The 19,210-nt window shown below is 46.2% G+C and overlaps 1 protein-coding gene across 3 annotated transcripts in view; it reads left to right on the forward strand.

Moving 5' to 3' along the window:
• Positions 1 to 4,280: 4,280 nt before the first annotated feature.
• INPP5A (inositol polyphosphate-5-phosphatase A) overlaps positions 4,281 to 19,210 on the forward strand; it is a 452,670-nt gene continuing 437,740 nt past the window's right edge. For all 3 annotated transcript variants that reach the window (XM_073685121.1, XM_073685120.1, XM_073685122.1), the window contains exon 1: positions 4,281 to 4,742. In XM_073685121.1, the coding sequence (XP_073541222.1) occupies positions 4,668 to 4,742 (75 nt within the window). In that variant the 5' untranslated portion in view covers positions 4,281 to 4,667. The remainder of the gene's footprint in view (positions 4,743 to 19,210) is intronic.

Genomic DNA, 19,210 nt, shown 5'->3' on the forward strand with positions numbered 1-19,210 from the left:
CAAGAAGCAGGAAGTGATCGGGCGCCGCCCTTAAGCAGCAGCACACAGAAGCAAACAGACAGCATGGAGGGAAGCCAGAGAGACATTCTGGATTGGAGATCAAGTGCGCGCTCTTGCACAGTGGGAGATGGACCACTATGCAAGGACGCCGCCAGGTATGTTACAATGTTAATCTTAATCTGCCTCTGCGTATTCATCTGTCTCCACATCCTACATGCACCAAATATCACATGGTAACTTCCCTTAGACAGACTGGTTCATGACCATGTTCTACCTATTGTGTCCCCCCATTTCCATATAGATTGTAAGCTTGTGAGCAGAGCCCTCTCTCCTCCTGTAACTGTTGAAATGTGATACATTGTATTGTTTGTATTGTCTGTATATGTCCCTACTTAATTGTAAAGTGCTGCGGAATATATTGGTGCTATATAAATAAAAATTATTATTATTAATATTAAAGGCGGGTAACCTTCTCCTGGCATTCACCAAACTCAGACTCATCCATCAGACGCAAATAGAGAAGTGCAATCGGTCACTGCACAGAACACTTTTCCTCCAGAATCCAGTGGTGGCGGCTTTACACCACTCCATCTGACGCTCGGCATTGTGCTTGGTGATGTACGGCTGCATGCAGCTGCTCGGCCATGAAGCTCCCGGCGAGGGCACAATGTTTGTGCTGATGTTAATACCAGATGAGGTCTGGACTCTCCAGTTATGGAGTCAGAAGAGCAGTGATGACTTTTCTGTCCTCTGCTCCTGTGCACTCGGCCCCCCGCTCTATATCGTTACGGGGTCTCCAATTCGTGGCTGAGTTGCTGCAGTTCCTTCCACTTCTCAATAATATCACTCACAGGTGATGGGGGAAGATTTAGGAGGAAGAAATGTTATGACCTGACTTGTTACCCCGGTGGCTCCTATTACAGGACCACGCTGGTATTAGTGAGCTCTGCACCACCGGCCGTTCTGTTATGTGTTAGTAAAGGCAGACAGTATAGCAAGGGGCCAGAGGTTATACACAGGGGGGTGAGGGGCCTGATGGTATACACAGGGGGGTGAGGGTGAGGGGCCTGATATTATACACCGGGGACGAGGGGCCTGATGTTATACACCGAAGGTGAAGGTCCGGATGTTATACATGGGGAGGGGGGAGTTGAGGGGCTGGATGTTATACCCAGGAGGGACGAGGGGCCTAATATTATACACTGGGGGCGAGGGGCCGGATGTTATACACTGGGGGCGAGGGGCCGGATGTTATACACTGGGGGCGAGGGGCCGGATGTTATACACTGAGGCGCGGGGCTGGATGTTATACTCCAGGATGGGGGGGGTGAGGGGCCTGATGTTATACACCGGGGGTGGGGGGTGAGGGGCCGGATGTTAAACACCAGGGGCGAGGGGCCGGATGTTATACACCAGGGGCGAGGGGCCGGATGTTATACACTGGGATGGGGGGGGGGGTGAGGGGCCTGATGTTATACACGGGGGGGGGGGGGGGGGATCTGGATGTTATACACCAGGGGCGAGGGGCCGGATGTTACACACCGGTGGCGAGGGACCTGATGTTATACACCAGGGGGGATGAAGGGCCTGATGTTATACTCCAGGATAATGGGGGTGAGGGGCCTGATGTTATACACCAGGGGGGGTGAGGGGCCTGATGTTATACTCTGGGATGGGGGGGGTGAGGGGCCTGATGTTATACACTGGGGGAGGGGGAGGGGCCTGATGTTACACACCGGAGGGGGGGGTGAGGGGCCTGATGTTACACACCGGGGGGGAGTGAGGGGCCAGATGTTAGGATGTTAAACACCGGGGGTGAGGGGCCGGATGTTAGGATGTTATACACCAGGGGTGAGGGGCCGGATGTTATGCACCGGGGGGAAGGTGGGGGTGAGGGGCCGGATGTCATACACCATGGGCGAGGGGCCGGATGTTACACACTGGGGGCGAGGGTCTGGATGTTACACACCGGGGAGCAAGGGGCCGGATGTTACACACAGGGGGGGGGGTGAGGGGCCTGATGTTACACACCGGGGGGGGGTGAGGGGCCTGATGTTACACACCGGGGGCGAGGGTCTGGATCTTACCCACCGGGGACAAGGGGCCGAATGTTACACACCGGGGGGGGGGGGGGGGTGAGGGGCCCAATGTTACACACCGGGAGGGTGGTGAGGGGCCTGATGCTACACACCGGGGGGGGAGGGGCCGAATGTTATACACCAGGGGCGAGGGGCCGGATGTTACACACCGGGGGTGAGAGTCTGGATGTTATACACCAGGGGTGAAGGGCTGGATGTTATACACCCGGGGTGAGGGGCTGGATGTTATACACCCGGGGTGAGGGGCTGGATGTTATACACCCGGGGTGAGGGGCTGGATGTTATACACCCGGGGTGAGGGGCTGGATGTTATACACCCGGGGCGAGAGGCTGGATGTTATACACCCTGGGTGAGGGGCTGGATGTTATACACCGGGGGCGAGGGGCTGGATGTTATACACCCGGGGCAAGGGGCTGGATGTTATACTTCCGGGGTGAGGGGCTGGATGTTATACACCCGGGGCGAGGGGCTGGATGTTATACACCCGGGGCGAGGGGCTGGATGTTATACACCGGGGTGAGGGGCTGGATGTTATACACCTGGGGCGAGAGGCTGGATGTTATACACCCGGGGCGAGGGGCTGGATGTTATACACCCGGGGCGAGGGGCTGGATGTTATATACCCGGGGCGAGGGTCTGGATGTTATACACCCGGGGCGAGGGGCTGGATGTTATACACCCGGGGTGAGAGTCTGGATGTTATACACCCGGGGCGAGGGGCTGGATGTTATATACCCGGGGCGAGGGGCTGGATGTTATACACCGGGGTGAAGGGCTGGATGTTATACACCCGGGGTGAGGGGCTGGATGTTATACAGCCGGGGTGAGGGGCTGGATGTTATAAACCCGGGGTGAGGGGCTGGATGTTATACACCCGGGGCGAGGGGCTGGATGTTATACACCCGGGGTGAGGGGCTGGATGTTATACACCGGGGGCGAGGGGCTGGATGTTATACACCCGGGGTGAGGGGCTGGATGTTATACACCCGGGGTGAGGGGCTGGATGTTATACACCCGGGGCGAGGGGCTGGATGTTATACACCCGGGGTGAGGGGCTGGATGTTATACACCCGGGGTGAGGGGCTGGATGTTATACACCCGGGGCGAGGGGCTGGATGTTATACACCCGGGGCGAGGGGCTGGATGTTATACACCCGGGGCGAGGGGCTGGATGTTATATACCCGGGGCGAGGGGCTGGATGTTATACACCCGGGGCGAGGGGCTGGATGTTATACACCCGGGGCGAGGGGCTGGATGTTATATACCCGGGGCGAGGGGCTGGATGTTATACACCGGGGGCGAGGGGCTGGATGTTATACACCCGGGGCGAGGGGCTGGATGTTATACACCCGGAGCGAGGGGCTGGATGTTATATACCCGGGGCGAGGGGCTGGATGTTATATACCCGGGGCGAGGGGCTGGATGTTATACACCCGGGGCGAGGGGCTGGATGTTATACACCCGGGGCGAGGGGCTGGATGTTATACACCCGGGGCGAGGGGCTGGATGTTATACACCCGGGGCGAGGGGCTGGATGTTATACACCCGGGGTGAGGGGCTGGATGTTATATACCCGGGGCGAGGGGCTGGATGTTATGCACTGGGGGTCGATAGGACTGAATTTTATTTTTTCTTAAATATGTTGCATTTTTGGGTTTTTGGGTCAAACTCTTTCTGGAGTTGTGTTTCATTACAACTTTTGCACATTTGCCTTCTTCAGCCTCCGTTTTACACTGTCCACTGCTGGCTGCAGAATGAGTTCACAGAGAAGCGGTCAGTGAGCTCATTCTGAAGTCTAATGGGAGAGATTGTTTCTCTCCACTGATTTATGACGTCATCAAAATTGAACCTGTCCGGAAACAAAGAGCCTGTAAAAGCCAAATATTGCGACATTTTTAATGAAATCGAATTGCTAAAATGATTTTAAACCCAAAATACACTTATTCAAGTAAAAAAAATTGTCACCAGAAGTGAACAATTTCTTTAAGACTGTATGCCAATACTTTTGTCCAGATAAGGTATCTGACATTCTGAATACATGCAAGTTCCAATGTGTATAGAGCAGTGACTACTACCCCCAGCAGGTCCTGCTAGAGAGGCGCTGATTGCAGGTGTCAAGTGGACACTTCCCCTTTAAGAGATCAGGGGATTGCCCTCTGTAGTGACGTCCCTTGGCTCCTCCTCCTATCTCCGCCCCCTGCCCCTGTCGGTCGCTTAGTCCCGGCGGCTCTGCTGTAGAGGAGCGGAGCTGAGGGCAGTAGGAGCCGGAGCCGCACGCTCGGTACAGCCGCTGCCGCCGGAGCCGCCCCTCCCGGAGACACAAACTTGCAGCCGCGGGAAGTTGTGCAGCAGGCTCGGCCGGGCATGGCTTCATGTGCTGCAGGCAGCTGCCGGATCTAGAGGCGCTGGAGGGGCCGGGGGATGTCCAGGAGCCGTCCCTGAGCGCCGGGGTTGCCTGCCGCTGCCGCACGGAGCGGAGACGTCGGAGCGCTCTCCCCCTCTCCTGCCGCCGCTGATTCCTTTCATGCTCTGCGCTGCTCCCGGTGGAGGCTGATCCTGGAACAGTATGGCGGGGAAAGCGGCTGCCCCGGGCACCGGGATCCTGCTGGTCACAGCCAACGTCGGCACTTTGTTCGATGATGTGAGTAGTAGTAGTACAACTCCTCTCATGCGCTGTCCTCACTGATTGACAGGCTCTGGCTGCAAATGTCTCCTATGGGTGAAGTGTCTCATGATAGAACTCCATGGGACCGCTGCTGACGATCTGCACAAATGTCTCATAACAAGTGGAAATGTCGCACATGACAGCAGCTATTTTCAGACCTTTTTTGTTGTTGTTGTTTACACTTTGTGTAAATGTTTATAAAGTGTCAGAGCTGCGACAAGTGCACAGACTGAGCCATCACTGTGGCCCGACCCCGGTGTGGTGTTCAGGGGGCTCCATCTGTTTGCTTTGTAAGTTGTGGTATATATAATTAGTGAGTGTTCACACCTGTCACTGGTGAAGTTGGGCATCTTTCTATAAGGCCTTGTTCAGACATCTGTTTTTCACAGAACGTATGCCCGTTATGGCGTCTGGGGCTCTTCTGCCCGTTATGGCGTCTGGGGTTTTTACTTAGTGTCATGGATCAAACTTGCCTATTCAGATAAATTGACTTGTGAACATAAACTTGAGTTCAGCGCAGCGGTGCCATCCATGTGTCATTCGAGTGCGCCCGACTTCTTACTACGAAAATGTACACAGCCCAAGAAGGATGGAAATTTGGTCCTTAGTCCATTTATAACATACTGATGGCATCCATGTGATTTTTTTATTTTATTTATATAGAGCCATGGATCAAATGGATGAGTTGTATCTGTCACTCGGATGAAAGAGGACAGGGTTAGTGAATATATATATATATATATATATATATATATATATATATATATATATATAATATTTTGGTGTGCCCTCTGTCCACAAAATAAAATGGTCATGTGAACTGCGCCATAGACTATAACAGATCCGTGTTCCATTTGTGAGAAGTGGACGTTTGAATGATTCCTAATTTTCACACCCATTCACCAGAATAGCATAAAGTTATAATTTGCACTTTGCATGGGACTGCTTAACTGCTCTGTGAAGGACGGGGAAAAAAGATATGGCGACCATGTGATTGTATTTCTGACATATGTACGGAAGAGATTGTGATATTGGTTGACCCTGGTGTCTGTGGCTGCTGGAGCCTGTGATTCATGGTGGCCATCCTGTGTTTTGTTTCTATTCGTTTCTGTACATCTTATGTTTTGCAACATTGTCATTTTCTAAACACATCACAGACTCAGAAGTTGAGCTTTTAGCTCTTATGCATGTTACTGTAAAACGTAGCTTTTATGTTAAAAAAATAAATAAATAAATGCTATGTGTGAACAAGTACAGATCTGCCTGACCCATTCGCCAATCAAAAATATGTCAAGTGAACTGTTGCTCATTAGCTTCCATTTACAAGAAGCGATCAACATCTGTGTGTGCGGAAGAATAATCTTTTGCCGCCATATAGCAGGTTTGCACGGGGTTGTGCTTCTGATGATGATTGTATGTCCGCTCACTGGATGCCTCTTTTTTTACACAGGGCAGTGATCAAGAAGGAGCGATTGTATGAACATTCAATAATTGACCTCAGTATATAGTCCTTTTATGTTGTGTTTAATAACCGATGAAAGTGTCTGTAAGAAGGCTCGTTCATGACTACTGGCCCGTGTAAACATGCCAGTGCTCACCTGTCGAATGAGTAAACTGCTCGTTCGCCTAGTGATCAGATTTTTCATACTAACTTAAAAATGCTAATTATCGACAGCGTGTAAACCAAACATATGCTGGCAATAACATATACTGTATATGGGACAGAACCATCGTATTGGCGATCATTCTGTTTCCACCAATACTCGTAGGCTTGCGTGTCAAGCCGGTAAATGAGCGGCTATCGGCTAAGATGATCAGCGCTCCCTTTAAACACATACCTGAAAAAAATCCTACCGGTGTCATCCAGTGTTTATCACGAATGGATAAATAAATTGCAAAGATTCTTCTATACTTTGCAGAATTAAATATGGATTGTACAAGGATGCCATCCGTGTGCTTTTCATGGACCCATAGACTTGAATTGGCACGTTTTGTTTGCCCAAACACATACGTGTGAATATACAATAAATGCAATACAGTGCGTAGATTATAATGGGGTTCGTGTTGTATCTGCGAAAAACAAATGGATGCAGCACAGACGTCTGAATGTGGCCTTCGGTGCATTGATGTCCAAATGCACCATTAAGCTATGTTCACATCACGTTTTATACACTATGGGTCTGACGCCCTGAATAACCGGATTCAGACTTTTGACGCTGTCGGGGTGATTGACTTTAATGATGCAGACGGTTTTTGTGTGCTGTTGGACATACTACCAAAAATTATCTGCCTATTTTTAGGTGGACACCAAAACGTGGGGAATTCTACCAAAAGTGATGGTTGACACAGTGACTGTCTACAACATTATAGTCAATGACCCCATCAACGCTAACGTCCTAATCTGCTTTTTTAGGACTTCAAATATAAATCCCAGATGGAGCCGCTGTCATGAGGGGTAAAACGTGATGTGAGCTGAATCAACATCCAAGCAGTTGTCTGATTTTTAATGATAACTGTGACATTTATACTTTTGATTGTTGGGAAGCTTACCCATGTTACCTATGGTCTTCTGACGGTGGTAACTTGTATTTGCCATATTTCAAGTAATTTTTGTGGGGAAAACATTTTGTGTATGCCTCCTTCCCAGAAAAAAAAATCACAATGTTTATGGTATTATGGTCAGTTATTAAAGAGGCTTTCCAACAATAAAGATTTATTACGTGACAACAAAACTGATAAATGTCTGATCTTTGGAACAGCCACCACTCACGAGGGTTCCTGGCCACCTCTTTCCTTCTCGCTGTGATGAGTTTGGATAGAGCAGTGGTAGAGCCTTCACCCTGTCACTCCATTCAGTGTCTGTGAAGCTGATGGAGACGGCCACTTCTTGGTTATCCCCAACCCTATAGATGGTGCATGCTCAAAAACTGCTCTATCCAAGCTCCTCAGTGCTGTCCTGCGGAGAGAAGGAAAGTGGAGCTCTGGACCCCTGTCTTAGTAGTCAGTGGCATCTCCAATGATCAGACCTGTAGATTAAGGAGTTTTCCCACAATAGAAGTTTCTAAATAGTTATTCCCATGTATGAAAAAGATCTGAATTGTCCTGTTAGAATGTAGCTGTGACGGCACATGCGCCCTACCACTCCATCCGTTCTCTATGGGACGGCAAGAGATGAGGAAACACAGCTTCCAGCTATCTGATATGCCTATTGAGAATGAATGAATGCTTCTGAGCCCCATTCTCTGGGTCAATAGAGGTCCTAGCAATCAGACTCAAAGATATACAAGCTTGTACCCTTTCCTTTGCTTAGGTAATAACTTTTAAAGGGAATCTGTCACTCCCTGGGACTTTTAAGACCGCTAATATGGGCACACAGGTGATAGAAATGTGAATCGATACTTACCTGTATGGCCCATATTAGCGGTCTGGTTGCTGTGTAATAGCTTTTTATTAAATAATTTCTGCTAAGCTTCGCGTCCCCTGGACGCCAAGAAACGCCCGCCTACTAGCCCTATTTTCATACTGACCCCACCTCCGCTGCACGTCACAGGGCCCTGTGAGGTGCAGTTCCAGGCTGGATCCTGCGCTGTTTCCTCTGTACGGACGGCGCGCTTCTCCCTGCTGTCAGTGTAGTGTTGTGCACCAGGGAACTTGTGCGCAAGCGCCGGTGAGTTACGCTTTCTTCCCAGCGCCTGTGCACAAGTTCCCTGCTGCAAAACCTACATGGAGTGGTGGTGCGCATGTGCTGTCCCAAAGAGAATGAATGGAGTGGTGGAGCGCATGTGCCGTCCCATAGAAAATGAATGGAGTGGTGGAGCGCGTGTGCCGTCCCATAGAAAATGAATGGAGTGGTGGAGCGCGTGTGCCGTCCCATAGAAAATGAATGGAGTGGTGGAGCGCGTGTGCCGTCCCATAGAAAATGAATGGAGTGGTGGAGCGCGTGTGCCGTCCCATAGAAAATGAATGGAGTGGTGGAGCGCGTGTGCCGTCCCATAGAAAATGAATGGAGTGGTGGAGCGCGTGTGCCGTCCCATAGAAAATGAATGGAGTGGTGGAGCGCATGTGCCGTCCCATAGAAAATGAATGGAGTGGTGGAGCGCATGTGCCGTCCCATAGAAAATGAATGGAGTGGTGGAGCGCATGTGCCGTCCCATAGAAAATGAATGGAGTGGTGGAGCGCATGTGCCGTCCCATAGAAAATGAATGGAGTGGTGGAGCGCATGTGCCGTCCCATAGAAAATGAATGGAGTGGTGGAGCGCATGTGCCGTCCCATAGAAAATGAATGGAGTGGTGGAGCGCATGTGCCGTCCCATAGAAAATGAATGGAGTGGTGGAGCGCATGTGCCGTCCCATAGAAAATGAATGGAGTGGTGGAGCGCATGTGCCGTCCCATAGAAAATGAATGGAGTGGTGGAGCGCATGTGCCGTCCCATAGAAAATGAATGGAGTGGTGGAGCGCATGTGCCGTCCCATAGAAAATGAATGGAGTGGTGGAGCGCATGTGCCGTCCCATAGAAAATGAATGGAGTGGTGGAGCGCATGTGCCGTCCCATAGAAAATGAATGGAGTGGTGGAGCGCATGTGCCGTCCCATAGAAAATGAATGGAGTGGTGGAGCGCATGTGCCGTCCCATAGAAAATGAATGGAGTGGTGGAGCGCATGTGCCGTCCCATAGAAAATGAATGGAGTGGTGGAGCGCATGTGCCGTCCCATAGAAAATGAATGGAGTGGTGGAGCGCATGTGCCGTCCCATAGAAAATGAATGGAGTGGTGGAGCGCATGTGCCGTCCCATAGAAAATGAATGGAGTGGTGGAGCGCATGTGCCGTCCCATAGTTCTTATTATGTAGCAATCCCTGGTATGTCTCCATAGCTCAGTTACTAGAGCAGCTATTACTTTCTTACAGCCAGTGAATCTTTTGCACTTTTACTTTTTAAAAGATGGGACTGAACTGTACTCGGTCTTTTGCCTCCCACGTTGCGGAAGAAGCGTTTGGTTGAGCGGAGATGTTTCTTTGAATTTTGTGGTGTAGACTGAACACAGACTCTCCCCGTCAGTTGTCTGCAGTCACTTTTGCTAGATGGAAAGGACTAAAAATGAGCAGCGAGTGTTAGGGGGCTTGCACAAGGGGTTAACGCTCATATGCACTTGGTGAGGCTCATCTTGGCCTCTGGAAATACTGTAACCACTTTGCTGCTGGATTGTATCCTTCTAATGTAATGTATCTGATGTTTTAACCCATGACGCCTCTAAAACTGGAGAAGGCTAGTATATGTGTGGAATTATTCTGTTTACCTGTGACTTATAAATCCACAGAAAATATTTATTTGAAATAACATTTACAGTCATTATCAGAACGCAAAACGGAGTTGTTTTTTTTGAAGAGTTTGAAAGCTACAATTTTTTTTTTTTTTTTTTTTTTTTTTATTACCAGAACCCATTGTTTGGCTATGTGCACATGATTTCTTTTGACGCTTATAAACCTCTCCACCTCCCCACACGAAAAAAAAAAAAAATTCAACTGAATGGATAAAATGGCTTGTTACACATATGTTCAGGCGTTCGAACGCTTCTTAACCTCTTCAGGTTTCTAAAAACACCAAGCGGTTATAAATATGTCCATTCTTTTGGTGTTTTCCGCTCAGAAGATGCTCTGTACGTTACAATACAAGTCAATATGAACACACGAGATGCCCGGATGTTTTTTTTTCTTTTTTAGGATATGTTCACACATCAGGTTTAGCTGCAGAAAAAAACCTGATCTCTTGCCAGGAGGTTGTTCAGGATTTTTGTTGCTGTTTGTTTTTGTGCATATTTTTCATCATTTTTTTTTTTCCCCCTTGTCCTTTTGTCTGTTATGCATGTATAAAGTTCAGTGGGGGGGAAAAAAAAAAAAAAAAAAAAAAAAGTCTTTCTGGTTTAGGCACAAAAAAACGCTGAAAGACGTGGCATGCTCTATTTTGCAAAAAACACATGCAAATCATAAAATCCTAAACAAAAAACATTGTGTGCATGAGATTTCTTGAATCTTGTAGACTTTGCTGGTACTGTAAAACTCAGCTGAAAATTTGCATAAAAAATGCATCAAAAAACGCTGCAAAAAAACATTTTATCGTGTTTTTTGACACTGCGTTTTGTTAGTCATCCTTTTAAATAAAAGATTTTGTTTTTTGAAGCTTCCTGGTATTGACGACATTAGGTGTGGATTACATGCCTTTATAGTGCATTTCTGCCGGTAAAACGCATGTGTGTCTTTTACCTGTGGATTTTCCGCATCTAGTGCAAGTCTATGGGGAAAATCCGCACAGAAGACTCAGCGTACCCACAAGAGAAATTAACATGCTGCGGCTTGGAAAAACGCACCGCAGGTCAGTCATTATACACGGAGTAAAAAAACACAGCGGACACGAGATTTCTCTAAATCCCATCCTCTGTGCGTGTACTATAAAACGCTGTGCTTTTGACGCAGCGAGAAAAAAACTCATTGCGGGCACATACCCTTATAGTCACCACTGAATAATAGAATTTCGGCTAATATTCGCGGTGTAGGACAGGTAATTCCATGGATTTACTGAACTGTTATAATTGACAACCGTATTTTTGAAACCTGAAGTTGGATAGTGACATCTAAAATATTGATTTAGAAAGTTTCTATATTGCAATATAAAAGGCAACTTAATGAAATTCTGTAGTGCAACCCTAGGAGTTGGAGCATTATTTTTGGATGACCGGCTGTCCTATGAGATTTTACAATTTACCCTTCTGCCCCAAGACAACGGCTGCATAACTACTTTGGTCGCATCCCAACTGCACCCGTTCGACACCAAAGCCACAGTCATGTGAAACTTCCATTGAACTTCAGGCTGGAAAAGTTGCATCAATGATAATAATAATTTTATATAGCGCCAACATATCATCATGTCGTGTACTGTAATGCTACCATCATCACCGTCAATGGTGTGCTTCAGTTTTGTCCTACATGTCGGATCCAGTCAGCAATATCTGTGGTCCTATAATTGGACTTATTTAGTATATACAGTCTATGGCCAAGCTCCTCTACGTAGATAACTGATGAGATCTGGCTGGTAACTATTGTGTCTATTTTGCCTGTTGCATTTCTTTTTTTATAATGGATTTATCTTTTTGCACTTTTATGATTGCAGATTGGTAAGGGAGATGCTGTAATTATTGGGCTAGTCGTGAATGTAGGAGATTGCAGTAAAATGTAATGCTCTTATTAATAAACTGTACGTAGGAGGTGTCGTACTTCATACTCTGCGCCCCTCACTTATGAATAAATGTAAGAGATCCCTAGATCATATGTTAGAGACTTCGGCATCAAGCAGACATATGATCAGCTCCCCGTGGATTATAGCGATATCTTATACAGCGTTTCTCATTTTAATTACTAAAATTCGCCATCAGGCCAGTTTCAGACAAGCGTAGGCATGCTTTAGCGGCGGTATTACAGATGCAAGTCCCAGCCTGACCGCTGGGTTATTTGTGATCCTTATGATGCTGTCAGTTTGGTTCTTCTGTCGGCCGCAGGGACTTTTGTCTCTGATACTGGTTCAGAAATGTGACTGTGGTACAACTGGCAAAAATTGGCTTTACATTGTCCCACACACTGCGCTTCTTCTTCTTTTCTTTTTTTTTTTCTTTTTCCTTTCTGAAAAGCGACTTTTTTTTCATAGCCTATTTGTGGATGGATATAGAGGTCACATAAAAGCGAATCTGTCACCAGATTTCTTGATCCACCTTGTATAGGCTACTTAGGCTATGTTCACGCATTATGTTTTTTTCAGTGTTTTTTGTTTTTTTTCTGCAGCAAAACCTGATCTCTTGCCAGGAGGATTTTCAGGATTTCTTTTGTGTTTTTGCTTATTTTTTTATGCCTTTTTGCTGCATTTTTTTCACTGTTCTTTTGTCTTCTATATGCATGTATATAAAGTTCAGTGGAAAAAAAAAAAAAAAAAAATAAAAATCTCATTCTGGTTTTGGCACAAAAAACGCTGAAAAAAACTGACACCTGCGTTTTTGGTGCTTTTTTTTTTTTTTTTTTTTTTTTTTTTTTTAAGCGTTCTTTTTTTCACCACCCATTACTTCCAATGGGTGACAAAAACGCTGAAAGTGACATGCTCTATTTTCCAACAAACCATGCAGGGCACAAAATCCTGGAGAAAAAAAAAAATGAAGCATATGAAAGCCCGCATAAAATTTGCTCAAAAACACACAAAGGACTCCCAGACTATGAGAAATAAGATTCTCTGGTCTGATGAGACAAATATAGAACTTTTTGGTGATAATTCTAAGCGGTATGTGTGAAAGCCAGGCACTGCTCATCACCTGCCCAATACAATCCCAACAGTGAAACATGGTGGTGGCAGCATCATGCTATGGGGGTGTTTTTCAGCTGCAGGGACAGGACGACTGGTTGCAATTGAAGGAAACATGAATGCGGCCAAGACAGAGATATCCTGGATGAAAACCTCTTCCAGAGTGCTCTGGACCTCAGACTTGGCTGAAGGTTCACCTTCCAACAAGACAATGACCCTAAGCACACAGCTAAAATAACAAAGGAGTGGCTTCAGAACAACTCTGTGACCATTCTTGACTGGCCCAGCCAGAGCCCTGACCTAAACCTAATTGAGCATCTCTGGAGAGACCTGAAAATGGCTGTCCACCAACATTCACCATCCAACCTGACAGAACTGGAGAGGATCTGCAAGGCAGAATAGCAGAGGATCCCCAAATCCAGCTGTGAAAAACTTGTTGCATCATTCCCAAGAAGACTCATGGCTGTACTAGCTCAAAAGGGGGCTTCTACTCAATACTGAGCAAAGCGTCTGAATACTTATGACCATGTGATATTTCAGTATTTCTTTTTTTAATAAATTTGCAAAATTTTTACATTTCTGTTTTTTTCAGTCAAGATGAGGTGCAGAGTGTACTTTAATGAGAAAAAAATGAACTTTTTAGAATTTACCAAATGGCTTCAATGAAACAAAGAGTGACAAATGTAAAGGGGTCTGAATACTTTCCGTACCCACTGTATGTCCCTATTACTTATTTCCTTGTTCTGCTATAACTGGAGAGAAGCCCCTAATACTCTTCTTTCTGTGTTGATGAAATTGTCCAGGTTTAAAATAATGATGTGAATACTTTTAGAAGAATTTTAATCTGCTGTCATTTTACCGTTATTTTTAGGGGAAGAAATTTCTAAGATTAGCCTACAAGTGACTTTGTGGTGGTGCACATGAGTTTAAAACTGTTCTTTTTAACTGTTTAGGTGTGTGTTTTAAAAAAAAAAAAACTTTTTATTTTTTTATTATAGCGCCATTTATTCTATGGCGTTTTACATGTGTTATTTGAAAGCAGAACATACTTGTATGGGGGCCACGTGGTGAAGGTACTTTGTGGTTACCTGTTAGTCTTGGAAAACTCCTTTTAAGAGCCAACACTGATGGGCTACCTTTTAGGATAAGTCATCAATGTCTGATCATAAGGGATGTGGCACCCCACCTTCCCGCCGATCAGCTGTCCCTACTGTAGACTGCGGCTGGAAATGTTCAGTTATGGAGCTGCGAGCTCAACTCTGTCACTGTATAGTAGCCGCACCTGGTTACTGCATATCCGCCCCCTATTCAAATCAATGGAAGCTGGATGTGCAGTACCCTGCTGGAGCCACTATTCCGTTAACGGAGCTGTGCTGCTCCGTAACGGAGTAGTTCCAGCCGACATCGGGAACGGCTGATTGGCGGGTGTCACATTCCCACTGATCAGACATGGATGACCTACAGTGGTGGCCAAAAGTATTGGCACCCCTGCAATTCTGTCAGATAATACTCAGTTTCTTCCTGAAAATGATTGCAATCACAAATTCTTTGGTATTATCTTCATTTAACTTGTCTTCAATGAAAAAAACACAAAAAGAATTGTCCTAAAGCCAAATTGGATACAATTCCACACCAAACCTAAAAAAGGGGGTGGACAAAAGTATTGGCACTGTTAGAGAAGCATCACATGATTTTTAAAAATCGTGTAATTAACAGCACCTGTAACTTACCTGTGGCACCTAACAGGTGTTGGCAATAACTAAATCACACTTGCAGCCAGTTAACATGGATTAAAGTTGACTCAACCTCTGTCCTGTGTCCTTGTGTGTACCACATTGAGCATGGAGAAAAGAAAGAAGACCAAAGAACTGTCTGAGGCCTTGAGAAACCAAATTGTGAGGAAGCATGAGCAATCTGAAGGCTACAAGTCCATCTCCAAAGACCTGAATGTTCCTGTGTCTTCCGTGCGCAGTGTCATCAAGAAGTTTAAAGCCCATGGCACTGTGGCTAACCTCCCTAGATGTGGACGGAAAAGAAAAATTGACGAGAGATTTCAACGCAAGATTGTGCGGATGGTGGATAAAGAACCTCGACTAACATCCAAACAAGTTCAAGCTGCCCTGCAGTCCGAGGGAACAACAGTCTCAACCCATACTATCCGTCGGCGTCTGAATGAAAAGGGACTGTATGGTAGGATACCCAGGAAGACCCCACTTCTTACCCCGAGACATAAAAAAGCCAGGCTGGAGTTTGCCAAAACTTACCTGAGAAAGCCTAAAACGTTTTGGAAGAATGCTCTCTGAACAGATGAGACAAAAGTAGAGCTTTTTGGGAAAAAGCATCAACATAGTGTACAGGAAAAAAAAAGAGGCATTCAAAGAAAAGAACACGGTCCCTACAGTCAAACATGGCGGAGGTTCCCTGATGTTTTGGGGTTGCTTTGCTGCCTCTGGCACTGGACTGCTTGACCGTGTGCATGGCATTATGAAGTCTGAAGACTACCAACAAATTTTGCAGCATAATGTAGGTCCCAGTGTGAGAAAGCTGGGTCTCCCTCAGAGGTCATGGGTCTTCCAGCAGGACAATGACCCAAAACACACTTCGAAAAGCACTATAAAATGGTTTGAGAGAAACTGGAGACTTCTAAGGTGGCCAGCAATGAGTCCAGACCTGAATCCCATAGAACACCTGTGGAGAGATCTCAAAATGGCAGTTTGGAGAAGGCAACCTTCAAATATCAGGGACCTGGAGCAGTTTGCCAAAGAAGAATGGTCTACAATTCCAGCAGAGCATTGTAAGAAACTCATTGATGGTTACCGGAAGCGGTTGTTCGCAGTTATTTTGGCTAAAGGTTGTGCAACCAAGTATTAGGCTGAGGGTGCCAATACTTTTGTCTGGCCCTTTTTTTGGAGTTTTGTGTGAAATGATCAATGATTTGATTTTTGCTTCATTCTCTTTTGTGTTTTTTCCTTGCAAGCAAATTAAATGGAGATAATAATACCAAAGAATTTGTGATTGCAATCATTTTCAGGAAGAAACTGAGTATTATCTGACAGAATTGCAGAGGTGCCAATACTTTTGGCCACCACTGTATACTAAGGATATGCTATCAATATTAAAGTCTCCAACAACCGTTTTTAAGATTCACATCTAACCGTGGATTTGGCAAATCGGGCCACATGCAGCACTCCATTTGATGTATCCATGTAGTGTGATGTATGAAATCTTACCAAACAGGATTATTTACTAATGTGTTTTTATTTTTTTGTTTTGTTTTCCTTTGCTACGAGTAATGTCATAGTGGGGCTAATAAAAGGCAATTATAAATAAATTTGAGTGCTTACCCTGCGTCACATTTGACCTGCGACACAGTTGCATAGGTCTCCAAATTTGCATGCAGCTCACTTTCCATAGACTTCAGTGCAAGTTACATATGACTGCGACTTTTCTAAACGTATTTTTTTTCCATGCAAAATCACAGCTCTAAAATAGTCACGCGACAGCAAGTTGCACAGATGGTTTTTATTACACGACTGTCACATGACATGTTGCCCCAAGACTTAATCTTGCAGGAGCGCACCAGAAATCAGAAAGTCCATTGCCTGGGTAGGGGAGCTGTCCTGAAATTAGGCGTATCAAACCCTTTTTAAAGGACTATTTTATTTGTGGATTTTTTTCCCCATGAGCCCAAGAACTGACAGTTGCGATCTACATGCCCAGCACCGATCTCTGCCAGCGATTCTGCTGCTTCTTGTCAACACAGCAGTTCTTCATGTTCCCAGCTGCTCTGTCTACTGGGCGCGACTGTCAACGTCATGCTGATTGACTGTTGGCTCCCCGAAGGTTAGGCAGCAGGGAGCCGGCTGTCAATCAGCATGATGGCGGCAGTCATACCCCTTCAGAGGAGCAGAAGAGAAGCCTCTGCTCTGTCGACGTGACTTGCCTGTTAGTTCTTAGGCCCACAGTAAAAAAATAATGTAGTCCTGGATAAGCACTTTAAATTAAATATATCAGATTTATGAGCTAATACAGGCACACAGGGCTTTGAGGGTTCCAGTCCTAATCTAACATTGTGCAAATTCTCTTGTAATCTATAGCCAAGGAGGACTGACCTCATCACAGCAAATCTCTGTATTAAAAGGCACGTTTTTCTGTAGTTACACTTTATATTATTTACACTTCTCTTCTCCTCCAGCAAGGTAACAAAATAAACTGCCAGTGCAAAGGCGTCATGTGCAGCAGACAGCTGCTTGACACATGCATAATAAAATGCTGTTGTAAAGTTGTGATTTTTCTTTCCATCATCTAATGGATGGTGTGTGCTTGTTCAGCACTGGAGCATCCTGTACCTGTGAATTCTCACCCTTGACACACAAAGGTGTAAAAAATCTGTGGCAACATAATGAAGCATGGCCGAAAGACACAATCTGGATAGTTCAAACAGCCAGCTACTCCATCTCCAGACTTTTTTTTTTTTTTTTTGTTTCCCACATGGATGATTTTAAAGGATTGTGTCATAGATAAACAGGTTTGATACATTAGGGAGATATACAACTCATTCTGGTGCAGTTGACTGATTGTAAATGCAGGGAGTCCTGGTTAGGTGACAGTGATAGAATACTTTAATGGGGTTTTCCGAGGAATTTTTGATTATTACTTTGGAAACAGCTGCTGGAAATAGTGTTTCTAACATACAAAGATTTATTTATTTATTTATTTTCATTCTTTGCTTTTATTTCTCCTTCTGGTGCTGCTCTTGTCAGAATCGGTGTCCTTCCCCCTCTGGCAGCAGGGTGGAAATCTCTTCTATTGGCTGCTGTGAGTGAACAGAGTCGCTAAGCAGAAGCCTGGCTGTGACTGAGCATGTGTGACCACCTGCACTCTGCACCAAATCATTAGATGGTCGTAGACTTTGCTGTACACTTTTTAAAATGGTGGCATGCAACTCTGCACTTCAGGCTAAGCTTTTTGAAGGGAACCTGTCAGAACGAATTTACAAATAGACCTAGAGGTATGGCTGTATGACTTGCAGAACAACAACAACAATAATAATAAAAAAACAAAAAAAGCCCCATAGTTATCTGATAAGCCATTGCTGAGAAATAGATACTCAGAAGCCACATTCAATTTGGTCGCTCTGCAGAGGTCTCTAGCTTCAGCTTATCACCTTTAGGCTGGTTTCACACGTCCGCATATCTCTGGTACCGGAGATATCCTTGTTACGTGTGTCGCATCTGGATCACACGGACTGGCACCTGGGAACCAGCACTACAGTTAGTGCTGTCCCCAAGCGCCGGTGCTGAACACTGCCCTCATCATGGTTCCTTGCTGGCGCTGCCATCAGCACCAGCAGGGACAATAATGAGGGTAGTAGTAGTCTGCTCCTGCAGACCTCTGCTCTCCTCTCCCTAGGTATCCTCTGCTGTAATCCATGCAAAGCTGGGGAGAATAAGAGGTTTCGGCGCTGAAGCTTGGGTGCGGTGTCCTGTCGTTCACTGAGCGCATCTCCGGAGCGGCTCATTCTCTCTGGTTCCTCTGCAGCAGCGGTCACATGGATTACAGCGGGGGACACCTAGGACAGGCGAGTACATGAATGTTATTTTACTCTTATTTTTACAGGTGGGGACACTGCGGGATCAGACAGTACTACCCTCATCATGGTGGTCTCTGCTGGCGCTGATCACAGCGCCGGCAGGGAACCATGAGGGCAGCGTTCAGCACCCGGCGCTTGGGGACAGCACTAATTGCACCGCTGATTCCCAGGCGCCGGTACGTGTCACACCGATGACACACGAATGTCATCCGTGTGGTACGTTTTGCCGACCGTGTTTCCGCAAAAAAACTGACTTGTCTCCATGTGGAGCGCACGGACACACGGTCTGTGAATCCACACTGGGATGTGCACAGGCCCGTTAATTTGAATGAGCCTGCGAGTGTCAGTGTCTCCGGTACGTGTGGAAACTGTCACCACTCGTACCGGAGGCACTGACGTGTGAAAGAGCCCTTAGTGTACCTCCAAATGTTTTACTACCTCAATCAGGTGTTTTCAGAACCTATTCTCTCATTGTAACAACTTCTGGTGAAAATATCGCCATCACATGGCAGAA

This window comes from Phyllobates terribilis, unplaced genomic scaffold, assembly GCF_046119375.1.
Source record: "Phyllobates terribilis strain yellow unplaced genomic scaffold, ASM4611937v1 Scaffold_5__5_contigs__length_657084704, whole genome shotgun sequence".
Lineage (NCBI taxonomy): Eukaryota > Metazoa > Chordata > Amphibia > Anura > Dendrobatidae > Phyllobates > Phyllobates terribilis.